This window comes from Littorina saxatilis, linkage group LG8, assembly GCF_037325665.1.
Source record: "Littorina saxatilis isolate snail1 linkage group LG8, US_GU_Lsax_2.0, whole genome shotgun sequence".
Lineage (NCBI taxonomy): Eukaryota > Metazoa > Mollusca > Gastropoda > Littorinimorpha > Littorinidae > Littorina > Littorina saxatilis.
In genome coordinates, this window is record NC_090252.1 from 12,330,499 (window position 1) to 12,353,736 (window position 23,238).

At 41.3% G+C, this 23,238-nt stretch overlaps 2 protein-coding genes across 3 annotated transcripts in view; both read left to right on the plus strand.

Annotated features, from left to right (window-relative positions):
• The first annotated feature begins 509 nt into the window (after positions 1 to 509).
• Positions 510 to 23,238, plus strand: part of LOC138972812 (ribosomal RNA processing protein 1 homolog A-like) — a 31,221-nt gene continuing 8,492 nt past the window's right edge. The window contains exons 1-8 of one of the 2 annotated variants that reach the window (XM_070345477.1): positions 510 to 694; positions 1,070 to 1,149; positions 8,242 to 8,385; positions 10,439 to 10,633; positions 17,119 to 17,183; positions 17,654 to 17,783; positions 21,513 to 21,610; positions 22,207 to 22,265. In XM_070345477.1, the coding sequence (XP_070201578.1) occupies positions 577 to 694; positions 1,070 to 1,149; positions 8,242 to 8,385; positions 10,439 to 10,633; positions 17,119 to 17,183; positions 17,654 to 17,783; positions 21,513 to 21,610; positions 22,207 to 22,265 (889 nt within the window). In that variant the 5' untranslated portion in view covers positions 510 to 576. The remainder of the gene's footprint in view (positions 695 to 1,069; positions 1,150 to 8,241; positions 8,386 to 10,438; positions 10,634 to 17,118; positions 17,184 to 17,653; positions 17,784 to 21,512; positions 21,611 to 22,206; positions 22,266 to 23,238) is intronic. The other variant, XM_070345476.1, reaches the window with a different exon arrangement.
• LOC138972803 (uncharacterized) lies at positions 2,354 to 4,991 on the plus strand. The gene is made up of 2 exons (XM_070345470.1): positions 2,354 to 2,567; positions 3,519 to 4,991. Exons 1-2 carry the CDS (start codon positions 2,526 to 2,528, stop codon positions 4,461 to 4,463), a joined length of 987 nt encoding a protein of 328 aa, XP_070201571.1. The 5' UTR covers positions 2,354 to 2,525; the 3' UTR covers positions 4,464 to 4,991.

A 23,238-nucleotide genomic window follows, 5' to 3' on the forward strand; every position in this document is an offset into this window, starting at 1 on the left:
ACGCCATTTTTGCTGGCATTTTCACAGTAAATCTTAATATTTCCATATCTATTGAATGATTTTGGTATTTTCTTTGATTGTGCCGATTCTCCTATCTCTCTGGCATGTACTGGGTGCTTTGTGACCAGTTTCTCCCCTAGACTGTATTGAAAAATGCGTCCGTGTGAGCTGACCCCCACTTGTGACCAGTAGCAAAGAACAACTCACATACATACATACATACATACATACATACGCACGCACGCACAGACAGACAAAGTTTATCATCGCATAGGCTACACTTACGTGAGCCAATAAGAAAAACAAGTTTTAAAATCTTCCTTGCAAATTATTTCAGTTATTCTAACATGCATTTCACTAAACGATACAGTAGTCTCCCGTTAGCTATGTTTATCTCCTGGATGCATTTAGTCCATCACTTAAAAGTCGCACTAAAGTGAGATCAAGGTAAAAGTGTTCAAGGGAGACAATCAAGTCACCAGCTTTAGGTCATTATTGTGAAGAGTGATTCCGCTTGAAAACGTACAGCTTCCGGTTATTGCAGTTTTGTGTTTTCACACGTGTTGGTCGAGAGAAATGGATCAATCGGCCGAAGTCGTGTTTGCGCAGCGTTTAGCGTCAAACGAAAAGACCATCAGGGATAGAGCCTTGAAGAAACTGAGGAAGTATCTCAGCGCGAGGGGCTCAGAATCAGGTTTGCCCATCTGTTACGTTTTTCGGGAAATCTTTTGGAAGTGGAAGTTTTGTCTTCCTGAGACTGAGACTCTCTGTCTCACTCCCCCCCCCCCCCCCCCCCTCTCTCTCTCTCTCTCTCTCTCTCTCTCTCTCTCTCTGGATCTTAGTCTCAAACTATCTCTGGCTTCTTCATACACTTTTTATAGTTATACTGAGTTATACTCACACTCATTCATAGTCATAGCGCTGACTTCGATTTTTAACCTCTGATTGCCATACTTCAACTTGCCTACATCAACATTTTCTACAACGTATAAGCTATACTTGCCAACGAGTGAGCCCTGTAGAGATTGTTAAAATTTTATCCTAATGCCATAATGGTTTGTTTGTGCAGCTTTCAGCCGAGATGATTTGCGGAAGCTGTGGAAAGGACTGCACTACAGCATGTGGATGCAGGACAAGCCCTTGCTACAGGTAAGGTAGTCTCCCGTCTCTTTAAGACAAGAATTGGCGAGAGAAGGCTAGCATGTCTCGGAGATGTTCGTTACGGGAGAAAAAATGGCCACCGCACAGCTGCCAATCTAACTAATAACTGTTGGTGTTAGTGGCCCTTTACCGAACAGCGCAGACGATCTTTTCGGTACCAACCAGTGGTGTTTAATTCTTGCATGGCTAGCCATCGAAAACGTTTCATGTTCACTCTCGCTTCCTAGCTCCGCGAGAGGCTAGCCGCGAGCAAGTCTCGTCTGAAAGAAACACGCTTCAATTTGGCCGAGTGAGTCTTTTGCTTGATTATTTCCTATTTAGACATTGTGTAAAAATATTATACATTGCATAGTGGTCTACTTGAGGCGTGTTGTTTGCCGTTACAATTCAGGCATTCACCCCGGCCCTTGTAGGGCCAAATGGTGGGATGTGACTGTCAGATAGAGCCTCCGGTGGGGTAGGTTTGCGGGTCTTGCCTGGTTCAGGCCACTTTCGACTTCGAACTTGAGTCGCTAGTTGTTGGGTTTTTTCCAAATGCTATCGAATTCTTTCTATCTAGTCCTTAATAGGCACAAAAACAAAGGCCTGTAGGACACGAAGCAGCATAATCATCATCAGATAGATTGTCCGAAAAACATTGTCTGGGCGTTAGCACATCTGGCGACTCATCTCTTTAGTCGACACGAAGCAGCATAATTAGGGAGGCTCACGCTCTCCGCGGCCCCGGCAGTCAAGCAGAGAGTACAAAGAGCTGTTTTCAACTCAAAATTGTGCTTATTTGAATTTTTATTAGAAACAAATAAAGTATGATTGCTCTTGAGTATAGTCATCTTAGTACACTCATCTAAGTTTGATGTGCAAAAAATGTGTTAACATAGTTGTATTTGGATGTGTAAAATGCCCCAAAGCGTCGCGCGCGTGCGTCGGACTTAGCCGCTGGCTCGCTGTGCAGCGATTTGGCCCCAAGCCACGGCTTTGTTCTAAATCGGTCCCAAAACAACCCGTTTTTGGTTGGTTCGCGTTTGCAAACTATAAATAATTCACCAATGAAACTTGGCACAAGTAACGATCTCCCCTTTGTTTACGTCATATCAAGCGTTGAACCAATGGGAAGCACTGTAGCATATCACACACGAACCATCTTCAAACGAAGAGCTCACAGTTGTTCCATTCATCGTTCAAAGTTCAACGCATCAGACATGATCGTCAACATCTTGAATTTTCTTGTGCCAAAGTTTCTCTTTTGTAATCGGAGCGGTTTTTTAACGCGAGCGTTTTCAAGACGAGAATTTGAGCGTCGAATCGCACTCCTGACAAAGCCGAGTGGAGACTGAGTTGCTGTGTTCCAAGCTGCAGAATGTGTAATGGCGGGCGAGTCAACTAACTGCTGTGGGGGCGTCGAGTGGGTATGTATTTGATCTGAACTGTTTCTCTGTCGAAATATCCATTAGTTTTAAATGAAAATCAAATTATAACTAAGTTCTAGTGTTTCAAGCTATCGAAGGTTAAATTGTGTTTGTAAATCGGCTTAGATGCAACATATTCGATTTTGATGTGGAGATCATCATCCCCGGTATTTGGGCGATACCACTGTCGGACAATCCCGAGGTTTCGCTGATCGAGCTGTGTTTTGTTTTTTAAAGTAAGCTTAAGTAAACGCATCCTGAATCTCATTAAACATAAGATTGATGAGATATTTACAATAAATCTGTAAATTTGATATTTTCTTCTGGATGGTAACAAATCTAATGGATCAGAGTGGCACTTCAGGAATGAAACATGTCATATCGCAATAGCTACTGAGCACTGTACCAGTTTTGTTTGCTGAATACCCGGGTACGTAGAAGAATAAGTTTGCTGAATATGAATCATGACTGCAGATGATTTAAATTGTTGTTGTTACTATTGGTAAATAAGGGATCAACTCCTGTTCTTTTTGGGATACTACCATACAGCTGGAGACACTGCTACATGTAGTGTATTTGTTGTTTTAGTGATTTTTCACTACCTATTTTATTCATGTTTTTATTACTTAGTTAGTGGAAGAATCTTTTGTAATGTATGTTTGATGGTGTATGCTTTTAATTTAGCGTTGTTGACTATGAATGTAGATGTAAATGCTTGTATAACTGTGTTTTCATTTTAAATGTGTCAAGCACAAAGAGCATAATTGTAAAGTTATGATGTTGCGCTATATAAATGCTCATTTATTATTATTATTATTATTATTACATCTTTTCACTGTCGTATGTGAATTAATTAGAAAGAAAGACAAAATGTTTTGTTTCTATTAATATTTTTTAGGCTTGAATATATAGTTGTTTTATGTTTTACATGTATGTTCTTTTGTTTTTCAGATTGTTTGCATCCCTGATCAGAAGGCTGTTGGAACCAAGTTTTCACTTGTACCTGGAACCTCTCTTCTCAGCGGCTGCTTAACAACTGAATCAGGACCACTGGGGGAGAATGCTGGCACACTGCGAGACATCACAAATGGGGACTTCATCTCTCTCACGCTCTCGGCTGAGAATGTGGAGAAGTGTGGCAAAGTTACTCTTCCGGACGACTCCTGTCTTAGTCGCTACTTCGAAGTTCTTCACTTCTGGCTGATGAAGTTCACCACTCAGGCGTTCAACTCCAGGTCTCCAACTTCCTTGCAAGCAAAGTGTGGGCGTGTGAAAAAGGTTTACGTCAAGCTTGTGAGTAACTACAACAGACGACCGACTGAAAAGAACTGCTCGGCCTTGTTTGACTTTTTGTGTCAGCCTTTCGTGTGGAAACTTGACGTCTTGTCAAAATGCATCTCTGAACAAGATGGAATAGTGGCTGTTCCAGAGAAGCCAGCCCCTGCGGCCCCTTCAACCATCCCTGCTCCTTGTGCCGTCGACGTGCCGGAGAGTGACTGTGAGATTGTTCTTCGTCAAGGCAAGACTTTATTCGACAGGGATTTGGTGAGCTGCAATATCGAAAAAGAGTTGCTTGCCTACCGACTTGACAGACAGCTTAGATTGAACAGTTTTCTGGAAGAAAAGATTGAGGAACTGTCATCTTTTATGTCAAAGGACAGCAAGGGAATTCTAAAAGAGAGGAAACTGCTGGAGAAAAAGACTCTAGCACTCGAAACCAAGGTGAAGTTCCTGAGAGATAAGATTAAAAGTAAAACTCTCAAACAAGGAACTGTTGACAGGAAAGTTCACGAGAAGATAGTTGCAGGACTAGTGCAGAAGAGTAAGGTGCTCACCAAAGATTTCAACCATCTGAGTCTTCAGTTTGAGGCCGGCGAGAATGAAAACGAGCTGTGATTAAGCTGCACATACAGTACTGTATGTTATTGAAAGTTCTAATGTACTTCATGATGGAGGTGTTATCCTTTTGTGATTTAAAAAAAAAGTTATGCACTGGTTGTGCTGCTAAATTGAGTTGACAGATCCGCCGTTTGATTTTTTTAAACTTTTTTTTTTTTTTTAAATTTTTTTTAAGACTTATTTGGTTACTTTATTCTTTTAGTTTGGTCCATATAACAAATAGTATCCTTGTGACTTGCCGTTGATGTCTCTGCTTTGAACAAACTTTTTATTTTTAATGGTTTTTGAAAGAATTTTTATGTGACGTAATATTTACTTTTTCATTATTCTAACTAAAATTGATATTTTTCCCCATCAAATCTGATTGAATATGTCTTAACTATGAAGAGCAGCTAATTTCCTTTAATTTGATATATTATAAGTTTATATTAGGTGAATAAATCATGTTAAAGTGAAGATCTGCATATCTGAGAAATAAGAGTATTCAGAAGATGTCGGCCATTTTTTAATTTGGCTAAATTGACTTCATTAACCCAATGCCCCCTGACAAAAAAATGGCAGGCAGCCTTCTAAATCCTGAGCAAAGGGAAACTACTCCGCACAACATGCACACATACAAAACAAAACAATTCATATAAAATCATAGAGTACTCACATTTATATAGAAGATGGCAGAATAACTCGAGAATACACTATAGTTTCATATGCAAGTATGTTCTGTCCACTTCCGATGTACTAAATGTTGTTTAAAAAAAATAATCCAGCAAGTGTTCTTCAAAAACGTCCAGCGTGTCAGCCTTATCACCAATATATGTTGAAAACTCCCAGAAAAATCCTCCCGAAAGTCCTGTTGTCGAATAACAACACCCAGATCGATGTCAGACTCATCCCCTTTCAAAGTAGAAAACCTTCGAAAGGCGTGTCAGAATCGTCATCTGAGTTCCCCATGATCGAACACCATACTTCCAAACCTTCGTTCAACGCCTTTTTGTCAGACAAAAAAATCTCAAACTTTGAAAATTCACAGCTAACACACTATCGCATCGATTCAAACTCTGCAAACGCTAGAATGAAGCAGCCGGAAGGAAGTGCATTAATCACATCCGGTCGCAAGGCCTTATGGGTAAGGCTCAAAGCGAAAGTGAAAGTAGGTGACCTAGTGTTTAGCGGGCCATGCCGGGCGTTTCAGGGATTTCATAGGGCACTTCCGGCGGGCCATGCCGGGCGGTTCAGGGGGCATTGGGTTAACTACTTTTTTCGCAAATAATTTCTATATACATGCGTTTTAACATTCAATAAGTACAATTAATAAAACAGTGGATGAAAAAGAACTTTTTTTGTGTTTAGTGCTCTGCACAACTTTTTCTAAGGTGGTCTGGGGTTGGTGTGATGGACATTTTCCCCGACTTTGGTGCTTCCTAACTAAATTTCCAATAGAGCTACATCCCTAAAATTTTCGGATCCCATAGACAATATTATATTAAGCATATCTACAAAATTTCAGAAGAATAAAGACATAATTCGTTGATTTATGAATGGCCAAAGTTATGGAAAAAACGTTAAAAATGAAAATGGCCGCCGGGCCTCCCTAGCATAATCATCATCAGATAGATTGTCCGAAAAACATTGTCTGGGCGTTAGCACATCTGGCGACTCATCTCTTTAGTCTGATTCTCTGAGACATGCCTTTACCCGCCAGACCCCCATGGGACACCCGAAAATCTTCGCTCAAGTATGCAAATGGCAGACTTCAATGCCTACTTCTGCCCTTCTTAGATCGGGCTCATGCACATATTGATCGTCTGCTACAACATGCAGATCATGAGAAATAACAACAAATATAAGTTGAACAAACCTTGTTCTTTTGTAATTGTAAACACTAAATGTGATGCATTCTTCCGCTAAATCTGCACTCATCTGTAAGACTAAGAGAAACCCTTACTGTTTCAAGAAAATGAGCACGTTTATGTAAAAACAAGCATTTTTGGGTCAACACTCTCTTCAAGTTCAAGGAAGAACCATCTGCTGAGTGGTGAAGTTGAACAGAAAGATACATTCTATACAGAAGGTATTCAGACAATGATTTGGGTGTGAGGAGTGTATAAAAAACATGCTGCTGTAGGAGACGCGAAAACCGGCACGGTTGGCCTAGTGGTAAGGCGTCTGCCCCGTGATCGGGAGGTCGTGGGTTCGAACCCCGGCCGGGTCATACCTAAGACTTTAAAATTGGCAATCTAGTGGCTGCTCCGCCTGGCGTCTGGCATTATGGGGTTAGTGCTAGGACTGGTTGGTCCGGTGTCAGAATAATGTGACTGGGTGAGACATGAAGCCTGTGCTGCGACTTCTGTCTTGTGTGTGGCGCACGTGATATGTCAAAGCAGCACCGCCCTTTGTGGTCGGCTGGGCGTTAAGCAAACAAAACAAAAAAGGAGACGCGAAAGACAGATTTGGGGACCCATACGATTTTGTACGCTTCAACCTTGATTGTCTATAAAGTATAATACAATCGGTACTGTCGGTAGAGAAAAAAAAAGAGAACAGTTCTTAAGACTGGTTTTTTTCTGTTTCTTTTAAATTTAATGATTAAAATAATTTTATAACTCTGCATTTGATCAATGATAACAGCTTTTGTCATTACACATTGAAAGAAGCATTGATTTTAAATGTATTGGTAAACTTAGTTAAAGGTGCAACGGATGCCTGCGAAGCATGTTTGAATCATCGATGTTCAAATGGTGTGGGGAGTACACTCATTTATCTGAAAATACACCAAGTTTGTTTGAGAATATTAATACTCCAAATGCAAAACAGAGATACTCAGGTCTGCAGAGAGGTCACACTGCCAGCAATAACTAAGCATCGAGGTCTGTCGTTTGCATACCTGAGTGGAGATTTGTGTGTGTCAGTTTCATGTAGAGGGCTGGTTAGCAAAGGCACATGTATGCTTCAGCCATTGAGACAAAAGAGGTAGTCACCAGGTGCACGAACAAGAAAAGCCAACAAGAGGATATCCAACAGTGATGAGTCGTTCATTTGCCCGCCAAGGGCGAGTGCACATGATTTGTGACGTTAAACGACAGAGCTCAATTTCACTGCTTTGTCCCTAGAGGCCATACTCTCCCCATTAGAAAAAGGTGCTTGAGAGTGTGTGTTTTTGTATTATGTTTTGTTTGATTGCAGTCAATAGTGATTATAATACCAATATCACTTCCATTTTTACTCATGCCACTCTTTGTGAGCAAAGCGTTTGCTAAGTTAGTTACAGTACTTACACCTGTCTGTGATCCTGTGCTCTCTTCTTCATGCCAAGATAAGAGGAACAAAAACTACTTGTTTTTCTGTTTAAGCCCCCCTTCTCAGGTTTTCTGCTCATAACCTCTGTAACATTACACTTACTGTCCTGTGTTTAAGGACTCTCTCTCTCTCTCTCTCTCTCTCTCTCTCTCTCTCTCTCTCCTCTCTCTCTCTTTCTCTCTCTCCTCTCTCTCTCTCTCTCTCTCCTCTCTCTCTCTTTCTCTCTCTCCTCTCTCTCTTTCTCTCTCTCCTCTCTCTCTCTCTCTCTCTCTCTCTCTCTCTCTCTCTCCTCTCTCTCCTCTCTCTCTCTCTCTCTCTCTCTCCTCTCTCTCTCTCTCTCTCTCTCTCTCTCTCTCTCTCTCTCTCTCTCTCTCTCTCTCTCTCTCTCTCTCACTCTCAGGATCTTATTTTCAGTTTGTATAAAAGGGTTATATTGTACATCACTCAATATGTAATCTAATGTGACCGAATTCTGCTACAGGAAGAACTGTCAGCAAGGATCTGTGGGCTGCTGAAAGTGTTCAGCGACGGCCAATCAGCATTGAACTTTGCCGCTGCCTTCTTTGCTACCCAGGCCAGTGAGTGGAACCGGCTTGACCAGTGGCGTATGGACAAGTACATGATGGTCAGTGTGTTAGTCTGTCTGCTTCCCATGTTCTTTTTATATTTAGTCAAGTTTTGACTAAATATTTTAACATCGAGGGGGAATCGAAACGAGGGTATGGTGTATGTGCGTGTGTGTGTGTGTGTGTGTAGAGCGATTCAGACTAAACTACTGGACCGATCTTTATGAAATTTGACATGAGAGTTCCTGGGTATGAAATCCCCGAACGTTTTTTTCATTTTTTTGATAAATGTCTTTGATGACGTCATATCCGGCTTTTCGTGAAAGTTGAGGCGGCACTGTCACGCCCTCATTTTTCAACCAAATTGGTTGAAATTTTGGTCAAGTAGTCTTCGACGAAGCCCGGACTTCGGTATTGCATTTCAGCTTGGTGGCTTAAAAATTAATTAATGACTTTGGTCATTAAAAATCTGAAAATTGTAAAAAAAAATAAAAATTTATAAAACGATCCAAATTTACGTTTATCTTATTCTCCATCATTTGCTGATTCCAAAAACATATAAATATGTTATATTCGGATTAAAAACAAGCTCTGAAAATTAAATATATAAAAATTATTATCAAAATTAAAGTGTCCAAATCAATTTAAAAACATATTTCATCTTATTGCTTGTCGGTTCCTGATTCCAAAAACATATAGATATGATATGTTTGGATTAAAAACACGCTCAGAAAGTTAAAACAAAGAGAGGTACAGAAAAGCGTGCTATCCTTCTTAGCGCAACTACTACCCCGCTCTTCTTGTCAATTTCACTGCCTATGCCGTGAGCGGTGGACTACGAGTATACGGTCTTGCTGCGTTGCATTGCGTTCAGTTTCATTCTGTGAGTTCGACAGCTACTTGACTAAATATTGTATTTTGTTTTTGTTTTGTTTTACTCACGTAAGTGACCTGTTTTTCAGTTGACTTGAGACAGGACAAAATTGTTCCCAGGCCTTCGTCTTCGGTCATTTATGCATACTGTATTAATCGGAGGCACTGGTCTGACCCAAGGCTGGTAGACTATTCCATAGTTTTGACATGCTGGATGTCTTTCCAATCCTGGCCAGGACATTTTGATTGATTCATATAATTTTGAATCCAGGTTCCTACTGACCTATTGTCCTCCATGCCTGGGGAGGCCAAGGAGCTCAGGCGGTAGAGCACTGGACTTGTGATCCTAGGGTTGCGGGTTCGAATCCGGGCCAGGGCGGACACAGGTCAACTTTATGTGCAAACTTAGAGACAGTATCCCCCGTGTCACCACTGTGACACGTAAAAGACCTCGGTCATTCTGCCATAAGCGCAGGTGACTGATCAAAAATTTCCCAGCGAAGGAACAATGGAGTAATGAAAATGAGAAAAAAATGAAATGAAATGAACAACACAGGACAGGGAGATTCTTTCTGATTTATTTTTGCTTTTGGCAAATGCAGCTGAACCTTGGATGTGATGCTTCCCCATTAGGAGTACACCTTCCTATAAGTACACCAGTCTAGTAATTTCAAATATGAAATGCTGGAAATTACTGCTGAAAGTATGAAGTAAAACAAAAAAATACTCATTTTTTTTCTTTAATTACAGCTGTAAATCATAACTAAATGTAACGTTTTGTTTTGTCAGTAATAAATGTTCCGCCCCCCGCGGGTTTGGGGGAGTCCCATATTGGTTGGGACGAGAAAGAATTTACCCGATGCTCCCCAGCATGTCGTACGAGGCGACTAACGGATTCTGTTTCTCCTTTTACCCTTGTTAAGTGTTTCTTGTATAGAATATAGTCAATGTTTGTAAAGATTTTAGTCAAGCAGTATGTAAGAAATGTTAAGTCCTTTGTACTGGAAACTTGCATTCTCCCAGTAAGGTAATATATTGTACTACGTTGCAAGCCCCTGGAGCAATTTTTTGATTAGTGCTTTTGTGAACAAGAAACAATTGACAAGTGGCTCTATCCCATCTCCCCCCTTCCCCCGTCGCGATATAACCTTCGTGGTTGAAAACGACGTTAAACACCAAATAGAGAAAGAATAAATGTTCCAACTAACGACCATTCTTGTTTTTATTCTTTTTTTCCAGTTGACTCGAGACTTTCTGCGCGCAACGTTCGAAGTAGTGAAGAGCAGGAGCTGGGAGGGGAGCTTGGTGTCCTCGCTGGCTCAGCTGGTAGATGAGGAAGTGCTGGACGCAGCCAGGGAGGAAAACCCTGATGGTCTGCGCCTCCACCTGGCCGACATATGGCTGGAGGAACTGGCCAGGGTGGGCGCTGGAGAGGTCGGTACTGTGTTACAGTGGACCCTCTCTTTTGAGGCCTTCAAAGTTCTGAGAAAATCTGGTCTTAAACGAAAGGGTGGCCGACAACTTAAGTCAATTTACACAGGCAATGAACAGAAAAAGTGGAAAGTCTTTAATTCGGGGGTCTTCTTCTTCCTATTTTCGTTTGTCAGGTTGGAATGACCTTAACCCCTCCACTGCCCACCCCGTACTAGGTACGAGGTCATTTTCGGTTTGTCGTACGCCCATAACCGTACCTAGTACGTGGGATTTGCGTCAGCAACATTTCAGGACATTTCTGAAAACTAAATGGGAGGTAACCACTGTCCAAGTACTTGTAGGGGTTCTAAACACAGTTCTTTCCCATAGACCGTTCGGATAAGTTAGTACCACGTGGTGAAAACTGTGTTAGAAATGTAGAACCGATCTTTTTATCTCCCACAATTCCGAGAGGAATGGGTCACGTGAGATAGAACGCGGGAATACGTCACTGAACGAATGGTTTCCGTCCTGTGAAGACGTGTTGGTGCACTGTCTCTCTTGCTTTGCTTTCATTTTCCTCTAACCTTTCTCTGTACAAGTTTTAGTTGTAGGTTAGTTGAAGTGTATTGACTATTTTGATTGTTTATCATTGTGTCAACTTGCAAGGTAAGGAAACAGTTTGGAGTTTTCGGTGTTTGTTGGTTTTTTGAACCGGGAACTTGTTGTTTCGCGTATGAATTTTATTCGTCGAAGCTAACACATGGAAATGTTAGGCGTCAGTCGGCGCCTTCATTGTTTTTGCAGGTGTGACCTACTATATTTGGGTCAGTTGGGATCGTTACTTGTTTTTGCACGTGTGACCTAAGGTCAGTCGGAATTGTGACTTGTTTTGGTAGGATGACATATTATTTTGGCTACGGAAATGAAGTACACGTTTGCTGACACAGTCAGTCACGATTTGCTGACATAGTCAGTCACGATTTGCTGAAGCAGCCTCTTTGTTTTTTCAGCAGCTGTCTCGATTACAGCAATTACTATCGCCTGAGGCGAACTATGGGCCACAGAAGGTCCGCTGTGCTAAGGCTGGGCACTAGTCCATTGAAGATTTGAAAATCTTTGCAGTGGATTTTAAATTGTTTTCATACTGTAACGGGTGCGCTTGCTCGTCCGCAGGAATCAATATAACTTTTTCGTGTGGTTTTTGTTCGGAATATGGCGGACTCAGGAGGTGGTGAATGTGCTGCTGGAGGGAAGAAAACCGGCAAGAAACCGGCGAAAGCACAACCTTCTGAAGTGATACCGTCAGAAAAGACGGGAATTGATAAGTCTCTTTCAATAGAGAAGAGTTCGTCTGGCCCACGTGATTGTGAAGTTACTCTGAAAATGGACAAAATTTTGGAGACAATGACTGCCTTGTCTGGCAGACTATCTGATTTGGAGAAAGTTGGTAAGCTTAATGCGACGCCTGTTGCTTCAACATCGCGTGGAACCGAATCGCATGGAACCGAAAGCAGTTCGGCGCAAGAGTCGCAAGCGGATGGAGAAGACGGTGCTTCGGTTAGATTTGCTCATGAGCAGTTCGAAAATGAGTTTGATTCGGCTGAAGACACGGATGTTGCTTCGGACAATGATTTGACGCAGGCATAGTAGTGGATACATGGTGAGGGGATTCATCCATATCTGGCAGATCGTTTTGAGGAAGGACTTCTTCTTCCATCAGATCGGGCACGTGTGCGAGACACTCTTCAGAACTATCCGCGGCCCAAAAATGTCACGTCGCTTCGAACGCCGACTCTCAATCGTGAATTAGATGGCAAACTGTTAGACAAGTTCGCAAAGAAAAGAGACTCGAACCTGTCCTTTGTTCAGGAACAAGTAGGTTGTACGCTGAAAATTATCGCTCAGCTTATGTCCGACCTCAAAGAAAAACCAGCAAGTCGGAAGTTGAGTGAGCGTGACAGCTTTAGCAAACTGGCCGATGCGGCTCGACTTCTTATGGCTTCACACAAGGACCTGTCACAAGTGCGGCGCGAAGCACTCAGGCCGGCACTTAGCCAAGACTGCAGGGCCTTATGCAATGCGCAGCTAAATTTCAAACTGATGTCTGACGAGTTTTTGTTTGGGGAGGATCTAGCGAAAAGGGTCGACGATGCAGTGAAGAACAGGAAATTATCATCCACACTGTCACAGCCCCTTTCAAAAAACGCCACCAGAGGTCGTCAGTTCTACCAAGGGCGGCCTCGACAACAGTTTCAGCAGAGACAACAGTACCAGCAGAGAAGAGGTGTCTCCAACCGACAGACAGGACACAAATTCTCTCCCAAGTTCCACTCCCAACAGAGCGGGATTCCCTCCAAGAAAACAAAACGGGATTAGAATCTGATATTTGTGCGCCAGCGGTTTCTATTTTTAGGGAACAGGTCAGTTCAAAATTTGTGAATACTCCTGAGAACTTTCATAGTGGAAAAGTTGCTGATCATTTGAATAGTTGGAGACAGTTAACCTCTGATAGATGGATCCTTCAGCAAGTCGCAGGAATTGAAATTGAATTTATGATCACTGGTGAACACATTCCAGACAGGAAAGAAATTAGATTTTCTTCTTCCGAGGATGAGCTAGTGGCTAATGAGGTAGCGAAGTTAGTGGAGAAACAGATTGTTCAAGAGGTGGATCAACGGCCAGATCAACTTTTATCCAGTATTTTCTTGCGTCAGAAAAAAGATGGTAGTCAAAGGGTGATTTTAAACCTAAAAAATTTGAATCAGACAATTGAAAAGATTCACTTCAAGATGGATACATTAAAAAACGCAGTGTCATTAATGAAAAAAGATTGGTTTTTTGCCTCAGTTGATCTAAAAGATGCATATTTCTTCATACGCATCGCTCACAAGTTCAGAAAATATTTCAGATTTCAGTTTCATGGCAAAACTTTTGAGTTCCTGGCTCTTCCACAGGGATATCGTGATTCTCCCCGCATTTTCACGAAACTACTAAAGCCTGTATTGGCCCACTTACGTTTATCTGGCCATACCCTTCTGATATACATTGATGATACCCTTTTGCAAGGAGACACTTTTGAAGAATGCCAGGCAGCAGTGTTAGATACATGTGCTTTGTTGGATCGTTTGGGCTTTACTGTGCATCCTGTGAAGTCAGTATTTACACCTACTCAATGCATTGAGTTTTTAGGGTTTCAGCTTGATTCTCAGAACATGTTAGTTTCTCTGACCCCCCGGACAGTTGATAAAATTCGTACTAAGTGCGCTGATTTGGCTGGAAGAAAGAAATGTACCATTAGGCAGTTGGCTGAAGTTATCGGATATTTAGTGGCTGCCCAACCGGGTGTTTGGGTTGCACCTCTCTTTTTTAAACGATTAGAGATCGCAAAAAATGAAGCCCTTGCTGTTAGGAAAGGTGACTTTGATGCAGAACTTGTGGTTTCAGAACAAGTTCGTTCAGACCTTCTCTGGTGGATTGATAATGTAAAGCAATATCCTTCCCCTGTTAGCAGAGGCATACCTACTGTAATAGTAAAATCAGATGCTTCGAAAATAGGGTGGGGGGCGGAGTGTCAGGGTAGCACCACAGGGGGAATGTGGACCAAGGAAGAAGCTTTTGAACATATTAACTGTTTGGAACTTAAAGCAGCTTATTTTGCCTTGAAATCCCTTTGCAGGGGATTATGTCACTCTTACATTCAGTTACTTACAGACAATAGCACCACTGTTGCTTGTATTAATAACATGGGCAGCACAAAAGTTTTGTGCAACGACATTGCCAGAGACATTTGGTTGTGGTGCTTATCACATAGTAATTGTGTAACAGCAACACACTTACCGGGTTGCCTAAATATAGAGGCAGATGCAGAATCCCGTGTAGATAGACACAACATTGAATGGCATTTGGACACACAAGTGTTTGCAGAAGTCATCAATCGGTTTGGTCTCTGTGATGTAGACTTATTTGCTTCTCGTGTTAACGCACAGTTAAGAAAGTATGTTTCATGGAAACCTGACCCAGATGCAATTGCCATTGATGCATTTTCCTTAGACTGGTCATTGTTCAAGGCGTTCTGTTTTCCGCCTTTCAGTCTCATTCCAAGAGTGCTCCAAAGGATAGAAGTCTTAGAGGCGGAGTGTGTGCTGGTGGTGCCATTATGGACAACGCAAGTGTGGTTCACGAAACTGTTGCGTCTACTAGTAGAACTGCCGGTCATGTTGCCCCGAAAAGAAAACTTACTCAGTCATCCACTGACAGGGGAGCACCATCCACTACTGAAGAAGATGAAACTAGTAGCATGTTCCTTGTCCGGACAGCCCTCCAGAAACAGGGAATTCAGGATGAAGCAACAGACATTATCATGTCAGCCTGGAGAGAGGGTACGAAGCGTAACTACGAGTCATATTTCAAACGCTGGCTTCAGCATTGCCTTGAACGGGATAGAGATCCCTTTTGTGCCTCTCCACATGAGTTGATAAGGTTTTTAACGAAACTGTTCCAAGAAGGCAAAGGATACAGCAGTTTGAACATGGCACGAAGCGCTGTTTCCGCATTGTCCCTTCAGGATAATTGTTCAGTGGGTTGTCATCCACTGGTGAAGAAGTTTTTGAAAGGAGCTTTCAACAGACGGCCAGCTTTGCCCCGTACTTGTGTGACCTGGGACGCTAATCTAGTGCTAAATTTTTTAAAAGAATGGTCACCGGCAAAATTTTTATCGCTGGCGCAATTGACGCTTAAAACTGTGCTGTTGTGCTTGTTGGTCTCTAGTCAAAGGGGACAGGCGATTTGGTTGATGGACTTGCGTAACATGAGTTGGACAAAGGAAGATGTACGATGTAGGTTTGGGGATTTGCTCAAAACTTCTGGCCCAAACAAACATCAGAATGAAGTGGTATTTTGTGCTTTTCCGTCTGATTTGGCAATTTGTGTTGTACATTATTTGAAACAATATGTCAAAAGAACTCGTGCATTTAGAGGAACGGAAACGAGACTCTTTATCAGTTGGACAGCCCCTCACAAAGCGGTGTCGAGAGATACTATCCGTCGATGGACAAAGATTGGATTACAAAAAGCGGGTATTGACATGACAATATTTACGCCGCATTCAACTCGTTCCGCTGCATCTAGTAAAGCTGCAAGTAAAATTCCTCTGGCAACCATTCTGAAGACTGTTGGTTGGCGTCGGGCTAACACCTTCACAACTTTTTACAAGAAACCAGTGGACAGTGGGAGGAGTTTTGGACAGGCTGTTCTGTCATGAAGAATTGGGGTAGGTTTATATGTATTTCAATTCATCGACAGTGCTAGGGTGTAAATGTTGCAGACTTTAAAGTCTCACGTGACCCATTCCTCTCGGAATTGTGGGAGATAAAATTACATAATTATGACGAGCTTACCTGAGTAAGTGAAGTCTAATTGTGGTTTTATCGACCACAATGTAGAGAGGAAAGGGATTACGTGCCTCGCCCTAAGTTGTCTTCACAGTTATACTGATAACCGTTTCCCCTCCCTATCCCTTTCCTCTCTCTTTCTCTTTTTTCTGCACCATTTACACGTCGTTAAACAGTGACGTATTCCCGCGTTCTATCTCACGTAATCCCTTTCCTCTCTACATTGTGGTCGATAAAACCACAATTAGACTTCACTTACTCAGGTAAGCTCGTCATAATTATGTAAATAGCATTCACAATAGCGGCCGAAAGTCAGACCTCAACTCGTAGACCTGTTTTCAAGCGATACAGTGTTCTGGAAGCTCTACAAGAAGTGATTTATGGATTACCACACAGAATACTTTTATGGGCTTGAGTACCTGATGTTTGACACCAGTTTTAGCAGTGTTTTGTGTGGTTTTACGTGCTGCAATGTGTGTGTGTGTGTGTGTAAGTCCGGAAACTGTAATTTTTGACAAAAATGGTCATTATATCAATGTTTACAATAACAATCAAACAAAGTCCAATGATCATGTCATCCAAGGGTATAAGCAAAACACATACCAAAGATCTAAGAGATATCTCAATAAATGATCGAGCAGTGAACAGATTAGTGAACCTACCGAAGAAAGCAACATTTTGCCCTGGCACACAGCAATACCAAAATGCTGTTATACTGTGGCAGTGAAGGGGTTAATGAAGGTGGCAGTGGGCTGCATGTCGGTAGACTGCCTTCAGGCCTGAAAGTGGCTAGTATTTTACTCGCAACATGTAACAGGCGAGTAGAAATGTCCATCTACTCGCCAAATTATAAATTTCTTGTATTTGGGGGGGGCACTTTATTTTGGTCAATTTCCTTGTCTCGGTGAGATTAACAGGTGAATCGTTTATTTTTTATCAATGGTAGATATGATGATAAATGTTGTCTTGCACCCCAACAGTGAAACCATTATCGACATGTTCCCAGATGGTGGACATAGCTGCTTCACCTTATTTATTCACATGTCATCACATTCACATCCTAGTGCAAATGTCATTGTCATGATTTAGGTATGATTGTTATTTTGATTACAGCTGAAGGAAAACCAGATACTGACACTACTGAAGCCATACGTCAACTATATTGCCAAGTCAAAGAGGTAAGAACTATATTGTTAGCTAATACAGGCGCAATAGCCACGTGGATAGGACACCGGCCTCCCAAGCGGAAGGTCTTGGGTTCTAATCCTGGCCGTTTTCCTCCCGCCATTAATGCAGCCATACTCTGTTTTCGGCGTTCCATACTGGGTAGTTTTTCGCGTTTAAGAGCACCCACCTCTAACATGGATTAGAAGATATTTTCCATGTGCACTTTGTTTTGTGAGTGTGTGTATGCCTAAGGGGAATAAGGCACTAGCAGGTATGCACATAAGGTAAACTTCGAGATACAAACAAATTCGTAAAAAAAGCAACCATTTTTTGCTTATACCATTACCCTTGTAAATAAAAATGGTCATTGTCATTGTCTATGGGCAACACATATTTATATTCCACGTTGTTAATTCATTTATCAAACAAGTTATGTGTACTTTGATTTTGCAATGATTTGTGCTTTACTTTTTGATTTTAGGGATATAATCTCGGACAGAATAAGAAAGTCAATCTTCGACACGATACTGGAAGGACCCGCTGCCGTGGATGTTGAGGCTGAAGATGCAGAGGGGGCTGAGGAGACTGAAGATGACCAGCCCACATTGCAGGTAAAGACTGTTCTGTACCGAGAGATTGGGTAATATCGCTGGTGTCAGTAGTGTAGGTATCTGGTTCTACCTTGACAGTCAAGAGGGCGGGGACGTAGCTCAGTCGGTAGCGCGCTGGATTTGTATCCAGTTGGCCGCTGTCAGCGTGAGTTCGTCCCCTTGTTCGGCGAGAGATTTATTTCTCAGAGTCAACTTTGTGTGCAGGCTCTCCTCGGTGTCCGAACACCCCCGTGTGTACACGCAAGCACAAGAAGTGCGCATGAAAAAGATCCTGTAATCCATGTCAGAGTTCGGTGGGTTATAGAAACACGAAAATACCCAGCATGCTTCCTTCGAAAACGGCGTATGGCTGCCTTAATGGCTTGGTAAAAAACGGTCATACACGTACAATTCCACTCGTGCAAAAAACAAGAGTGTACGTGGGAGTTTCAGCCCACGAACGCAGAAGAAGAAGAAGAAGAAGACAGTCCAGAGACATCCTGCTTGCTGCTGCGTGAGCCGAGAACATTTTCCCTCTTTACTTCCACTGCGCTGGCTGCAAAGCCACTCCGCGCCGAGGTGTTTTCAGACACATCAGACACAGGGTGTTGAGCTGAAATCAAAAATAACAATCAGCACTGAATTATGATATTTGCACTATGTGAACGTGATCAGTGATGATTGTTTCGTTGTTGTCATCTCATTGTTATCGATCTGCGTTTGTGTGTGGATATGCACATTAGCTGCTGATCTCAAGATTTACCCATTATTTTTTTCAGGGTTTTTGCGTTTTTTATGAAAGTTTGTGAGTACATGTGTGTGTCCTCTCGTATATTGTGTTGATGATTTGGTTTCTTCTCATTGTATTTTTTGTTTAAAAACTGTAATGATGATGGGGATGGTAATACAGACCTGGGAACCCATACGATTTCGCCGTATTTTGTACGCATGATTGTCGAGAATACGCTCAGTACGGTCAGTGGGAAAAAAATACGACGAGAAAAATTCCTAGACTACTTTTCTTCACAAGCCCATCCTGAAGCCGATCCAGTATTTTGGCACATGATTACGTCACTATATTAGCCGCCGTCGAAAAAAATATAATCGGATCGTGTCAATCAATCAAAACAACCAGGCAAACGAAAGTACGGTATTTGGCGAAATCGGCTCCGAGAATAAACAAGTGAAACAAAGAAGAAAAGTGAAAAAGTTTGAAGAAAAATATCACACACACACACACACACACACAATTTGTAACCAACACACACACCCTCCCGTAATGAGCTTTTTTGGGATGATTTACGACTTTTGCGCACATTTCGAGCAGACGAAAACACAACATGGCGGCTCTCGCTCCTCCAACTATCGCGAGACACAAAAAAACGAAATCCCGCGCGCGCAAGATCCTGATACATCCGGTGTTTCTCTGTCACGATGACTTGTTGACAAACGAAGATTCGCGAAAGAAAGAGAAAAGCGCCGAGTCTTGAGTATAGAGCTAATAAAGTACCGGTAACCGCTAATCGAGCGAAATGAAAATCCGCGGCGACTTCCATTAGGTGAATGCTATTCAAGTTTAGGTAACGTTTTAGCCGCATCTTTTTATAAGCCGCAATGCGATTTTTTTTTAAAAGTCGCGGCTTGTAGTCCGTCAAATACGGTACATTTTGTGTCAGTAAAAATTGAAAAAAGCATTTGTTTTAAATGTATAGGTAAACTTAATTAACGGTGTGACGGACGTGCATGAGGCATGTTCATTTTAATCATGGATGTGCAAACGCTGTGTGGAGTACGCTCATTTTTTTGAAAATACACCAAGTTTGTTTGAGAATACTCAAAGTGCAAAACAGGGGTTCCCAGGTCTCGTAATAATTTGCAACCACACGTGAAAATTGAGTCACAGCTTTTCAATGAGTTGCTTCCCTTGACCTGGTAGAAATCCCAGTTGATTTTGATAAGCTTTCAAGTACATTTTCTTTAAAAACCTTAATAATGGTAGCGATGGTAATAATTTGCAACCACACGTGAAAATTGACTTACAGCTTTTCAATGAGTTGCTTCCCTTGACCTGGTAGAAATCCCAGTTGAGTTTGATCACAAGTAAATTGTTTAGAAACTGTAATAATGGTGGCAATAGTAATAATTTGCAACCACATGTAAAATTTGACTCACAGCTTTTCAATGAGTTACTTCCCTTTACCTGGTAGACATCCCAGTTGAGTTTGATTACATGTAAATTTTGTTTAAAACCCATAATAATGGTGGCAATAGTAATAATTTGCAACCACATGTAAATTTGGAGTCACAGCTTTTCTATGAGTTGCTTCCCTTGACCTGGTAGAAATCCCAGTTGAGTTTGATCACAAGGAGTTAATACACCCACACTCTTCATCACGAAGGGTATTTTTATCCCCAGCGGACATTTCCACAAGCTTGCTTCAGTGTAAGCAGGGTCGTTTATTACTGTCTACAGACTCACATTTCAATTAGAATTAAAAGTCACCTGCTGATGGAAACCTGGATTTGGACTGATGTATGTCTTTTACCTTGGATGCGTTGTAACAAACTAAACTTCCCTTCAGTATACCTCACGTGTGTCTTATCATCAACATTTTCTGTTTGTTTGTAGACATTGTTATCACAGTCTGTGAAGTCTGTGTGTTATTTTCTTGTAATCCTCCCCCCCAGCGGGTTAGGGGGAAGGATTTACCCCTCCCTGGTCCCCCCGCGGGTTAGGGGGAAGAATTTACCCGATGCTCCCCAGCATGTCGTAAGAGGCGACTAACGGATTCTGTTTCTCTTTTTGCCCTTGTTAAGTTAAGTGTTTCTTGTATAGAATATAGTCAATTTTTGTAAAGATTTTAGTCAAGCAGTAACAATAACAATAACAATAACAATAACAGCACTTTATTGTCCATTAAAATATTACATAAAAATGGAAATTTTTCTTCGGCACACCCTGTCTGCCTGTAAACGATTATAACAACAATTGTATAGGACGACACACATAAAACATAAAACATAAAAGGGATACAATCAAATATGATATTGCACTATGTAAATTTACCCTCTCATATCACAGGAGTTGGGTTTCACAGCCGAGTAATCACATTACAAATATTTCCCACACACCTTCACATGTAAGAAATGTTAAGTCCTTTGTACTGGAAACTTGCATTCTCCCAGTAAGGTAATACATTGTACTACGTTGCAAGCCCCTGGAGCAAATTTTTGATTAGTGCTTTTGTGAACAAGAAACAATTGACAAGTGGCTCTATCCCATCTCCCCCCTTCCCCCGTCGCGATATAACCTTCGTGGTTGAAAACGACGTTAAACACCAAATAAAGAAAGAAAGATGAATATGTAAAAATGGGACTGGGTTTGAAAGTGATGTGTTGTCAACACTCTTTCGTTTGAGTTTGAAGTCATTGAGCATTCTCACATAGTTAACCTTTATAATTCCAGAGTGTCTATACCCCCCGCTCGAGGCGTCAAGCTCCCAAATGCAGATCCATGAAACACATGCTACACAAAATGATACCTATGACACACATATATATATGTTTCCCTTCTTACTGGGTTCGCGTGATGTTTCAGCAATTATGATTTCAGAAAACTCATAGTAGTAACTTTCCTACGATTTTTTCAAGCTTCAAATTGACGGAGTTACTTTCCATACCATTTTGGGTATGGGTTAAGCTAAGAGTAGCTTGTCAGTTGTAACTTTTCTGTCATGTGTCTTCTTGCAGTACAACTTGAGGGCCATTGCAGAGGCCCTGTTTGAGCAGGGAAAACAAGATTCTGTGTGTCCAAGGATTCGACGCAAACTCTACTCGCTTGTTAAAAGGTAGGTCTTTGTATTTTCAGCATATGGGTGTGGCAGACCTGTTTACCCTTACTATTTGGGAGTAATGTAGTTTTTAGGATTTTGGGGAAAAATTCTCCATTTGAGTCCAGACTATGATTTTGAATTGTGCTTCAACTTAGGTTTGTGTTGCTAATGTTGGCGTTTGTAAGCACTGGGTTACTTTTTTGGTCATCAGAAATCTATTTTTTGACTTGACCATTACTCTTCTCAAGTTTTGAGGGTAAACATATCTGGACTGTGGCATTCTGGGGGGAAAAAAAGGATCAGTATGTGCTAGCTCTATTTATAAAAGAGGAGGGGGTAACAGGAATGACGTTTGTGAGCGAAAGAGACCTGTTGATGTTTGTGTTATATGGAGAACTTTTGTTTGTGTGTGCGTGCGTGCATATGTGCGTTTTGTAGCGACACCGGCTGAAAACTGGAAAGTATTGTTTCATCAGTCGCCATTTGTTTTACTGAAGGTTTAAGTTAGTTGCATGAGGGGGAAAACTGCCAAATCATTCATCATTTAGAAATTAAACAAGAATGGCACAGTTGAATAATGGACTGATTTTGAATGAATGATTTTGATGCAGGTTTAAAGCAGCTGCCCCTCCAGAGTCACCGAAAAAGGCAGAGAAAAGGAAACTTGCAGGTAATTCAACCGTTGTCATTTTATAAGCAGGTGTGATTAGCTTATTAGAGTTTTTGTCACAGCCGCACAAAACAAAGCCTGGCAGAACTGATGAGTAGTTGAAGTGATGTTTAATCAACTGTAGTTCCAACATACTGCACCGTCAAACTGAAACCAATGTGACATAACAATCACTCAACCATACTAATAATGAACAGCAACTACTAACATTACACTGACACTACAAAAACAAAGGGAAACAACCTGTGAAACTTGTCATTTTGAAAACTGTTCTGTTACACTTAAAGGGAGATAATGAGAATTCTACCAACTTGGAAAAAGAGCTCTGATCATTACCTTTATCTCTTACACACTTTACACACAAAAAAAGATAACAAAACAAACCAAAAAACGTATTCTAAATCACAGGTAAGCATACTGTTGACTAGAAAATGGTTAAAAACAAAATACCTATGCAGCGTTATCTTTGGCACGAATGCATTTCCATACACTTTAGATGAAAGACAGACATATTCAAAATACCACTCTTACTTGAATTTGACACACTGAACACTAATTAAACAGTAAAATAAACTTTGTAAAAGTGCGCACATCATGGCGAATACTGAAACACCACATGGTGAAAGGCCGTACCAAAAAACGTACAAAACAATACACTTTTCCCTACTACAAGACAAATATAATTATTCCTGAACAGAAAATTAACAATAGAAACAAATTAAACAATATTTACCCAATGATGGCCTTTGTGCGTCATGTTTATGGCTGATATTGATGGAACAAAAAACTGTGGCTCATGCTTAGAAAAATGGCAGACCGGAAGCGCCGGAACAGGAAGCGCACAAGATTCTTACAGCAACATTTTCCTACATATTCTGAATAAACCTTGAATCTATTTTACACATATTTGGTGTAAAATTAATAACTAAATAAACTATCAAACTTGTAAAACTTTACTGATCAAAAAAGAGCA

Coding starts and splice junctions, on each gene's coding strand:
- LOC138972803 (XM_070345470.1), top strand. CDS start 2,526: ATGGCGGGCGAGTCAACTAACTGCTGTGGGGGCGTCGAGTGG. Junction 2,568..3,518: donor GCTGTGGGGGCGTCGAGTGG/GTATGTATTTGA, acceptor TTTGTTTTTCAG/ATTGTTTGCATCCCTGATCA.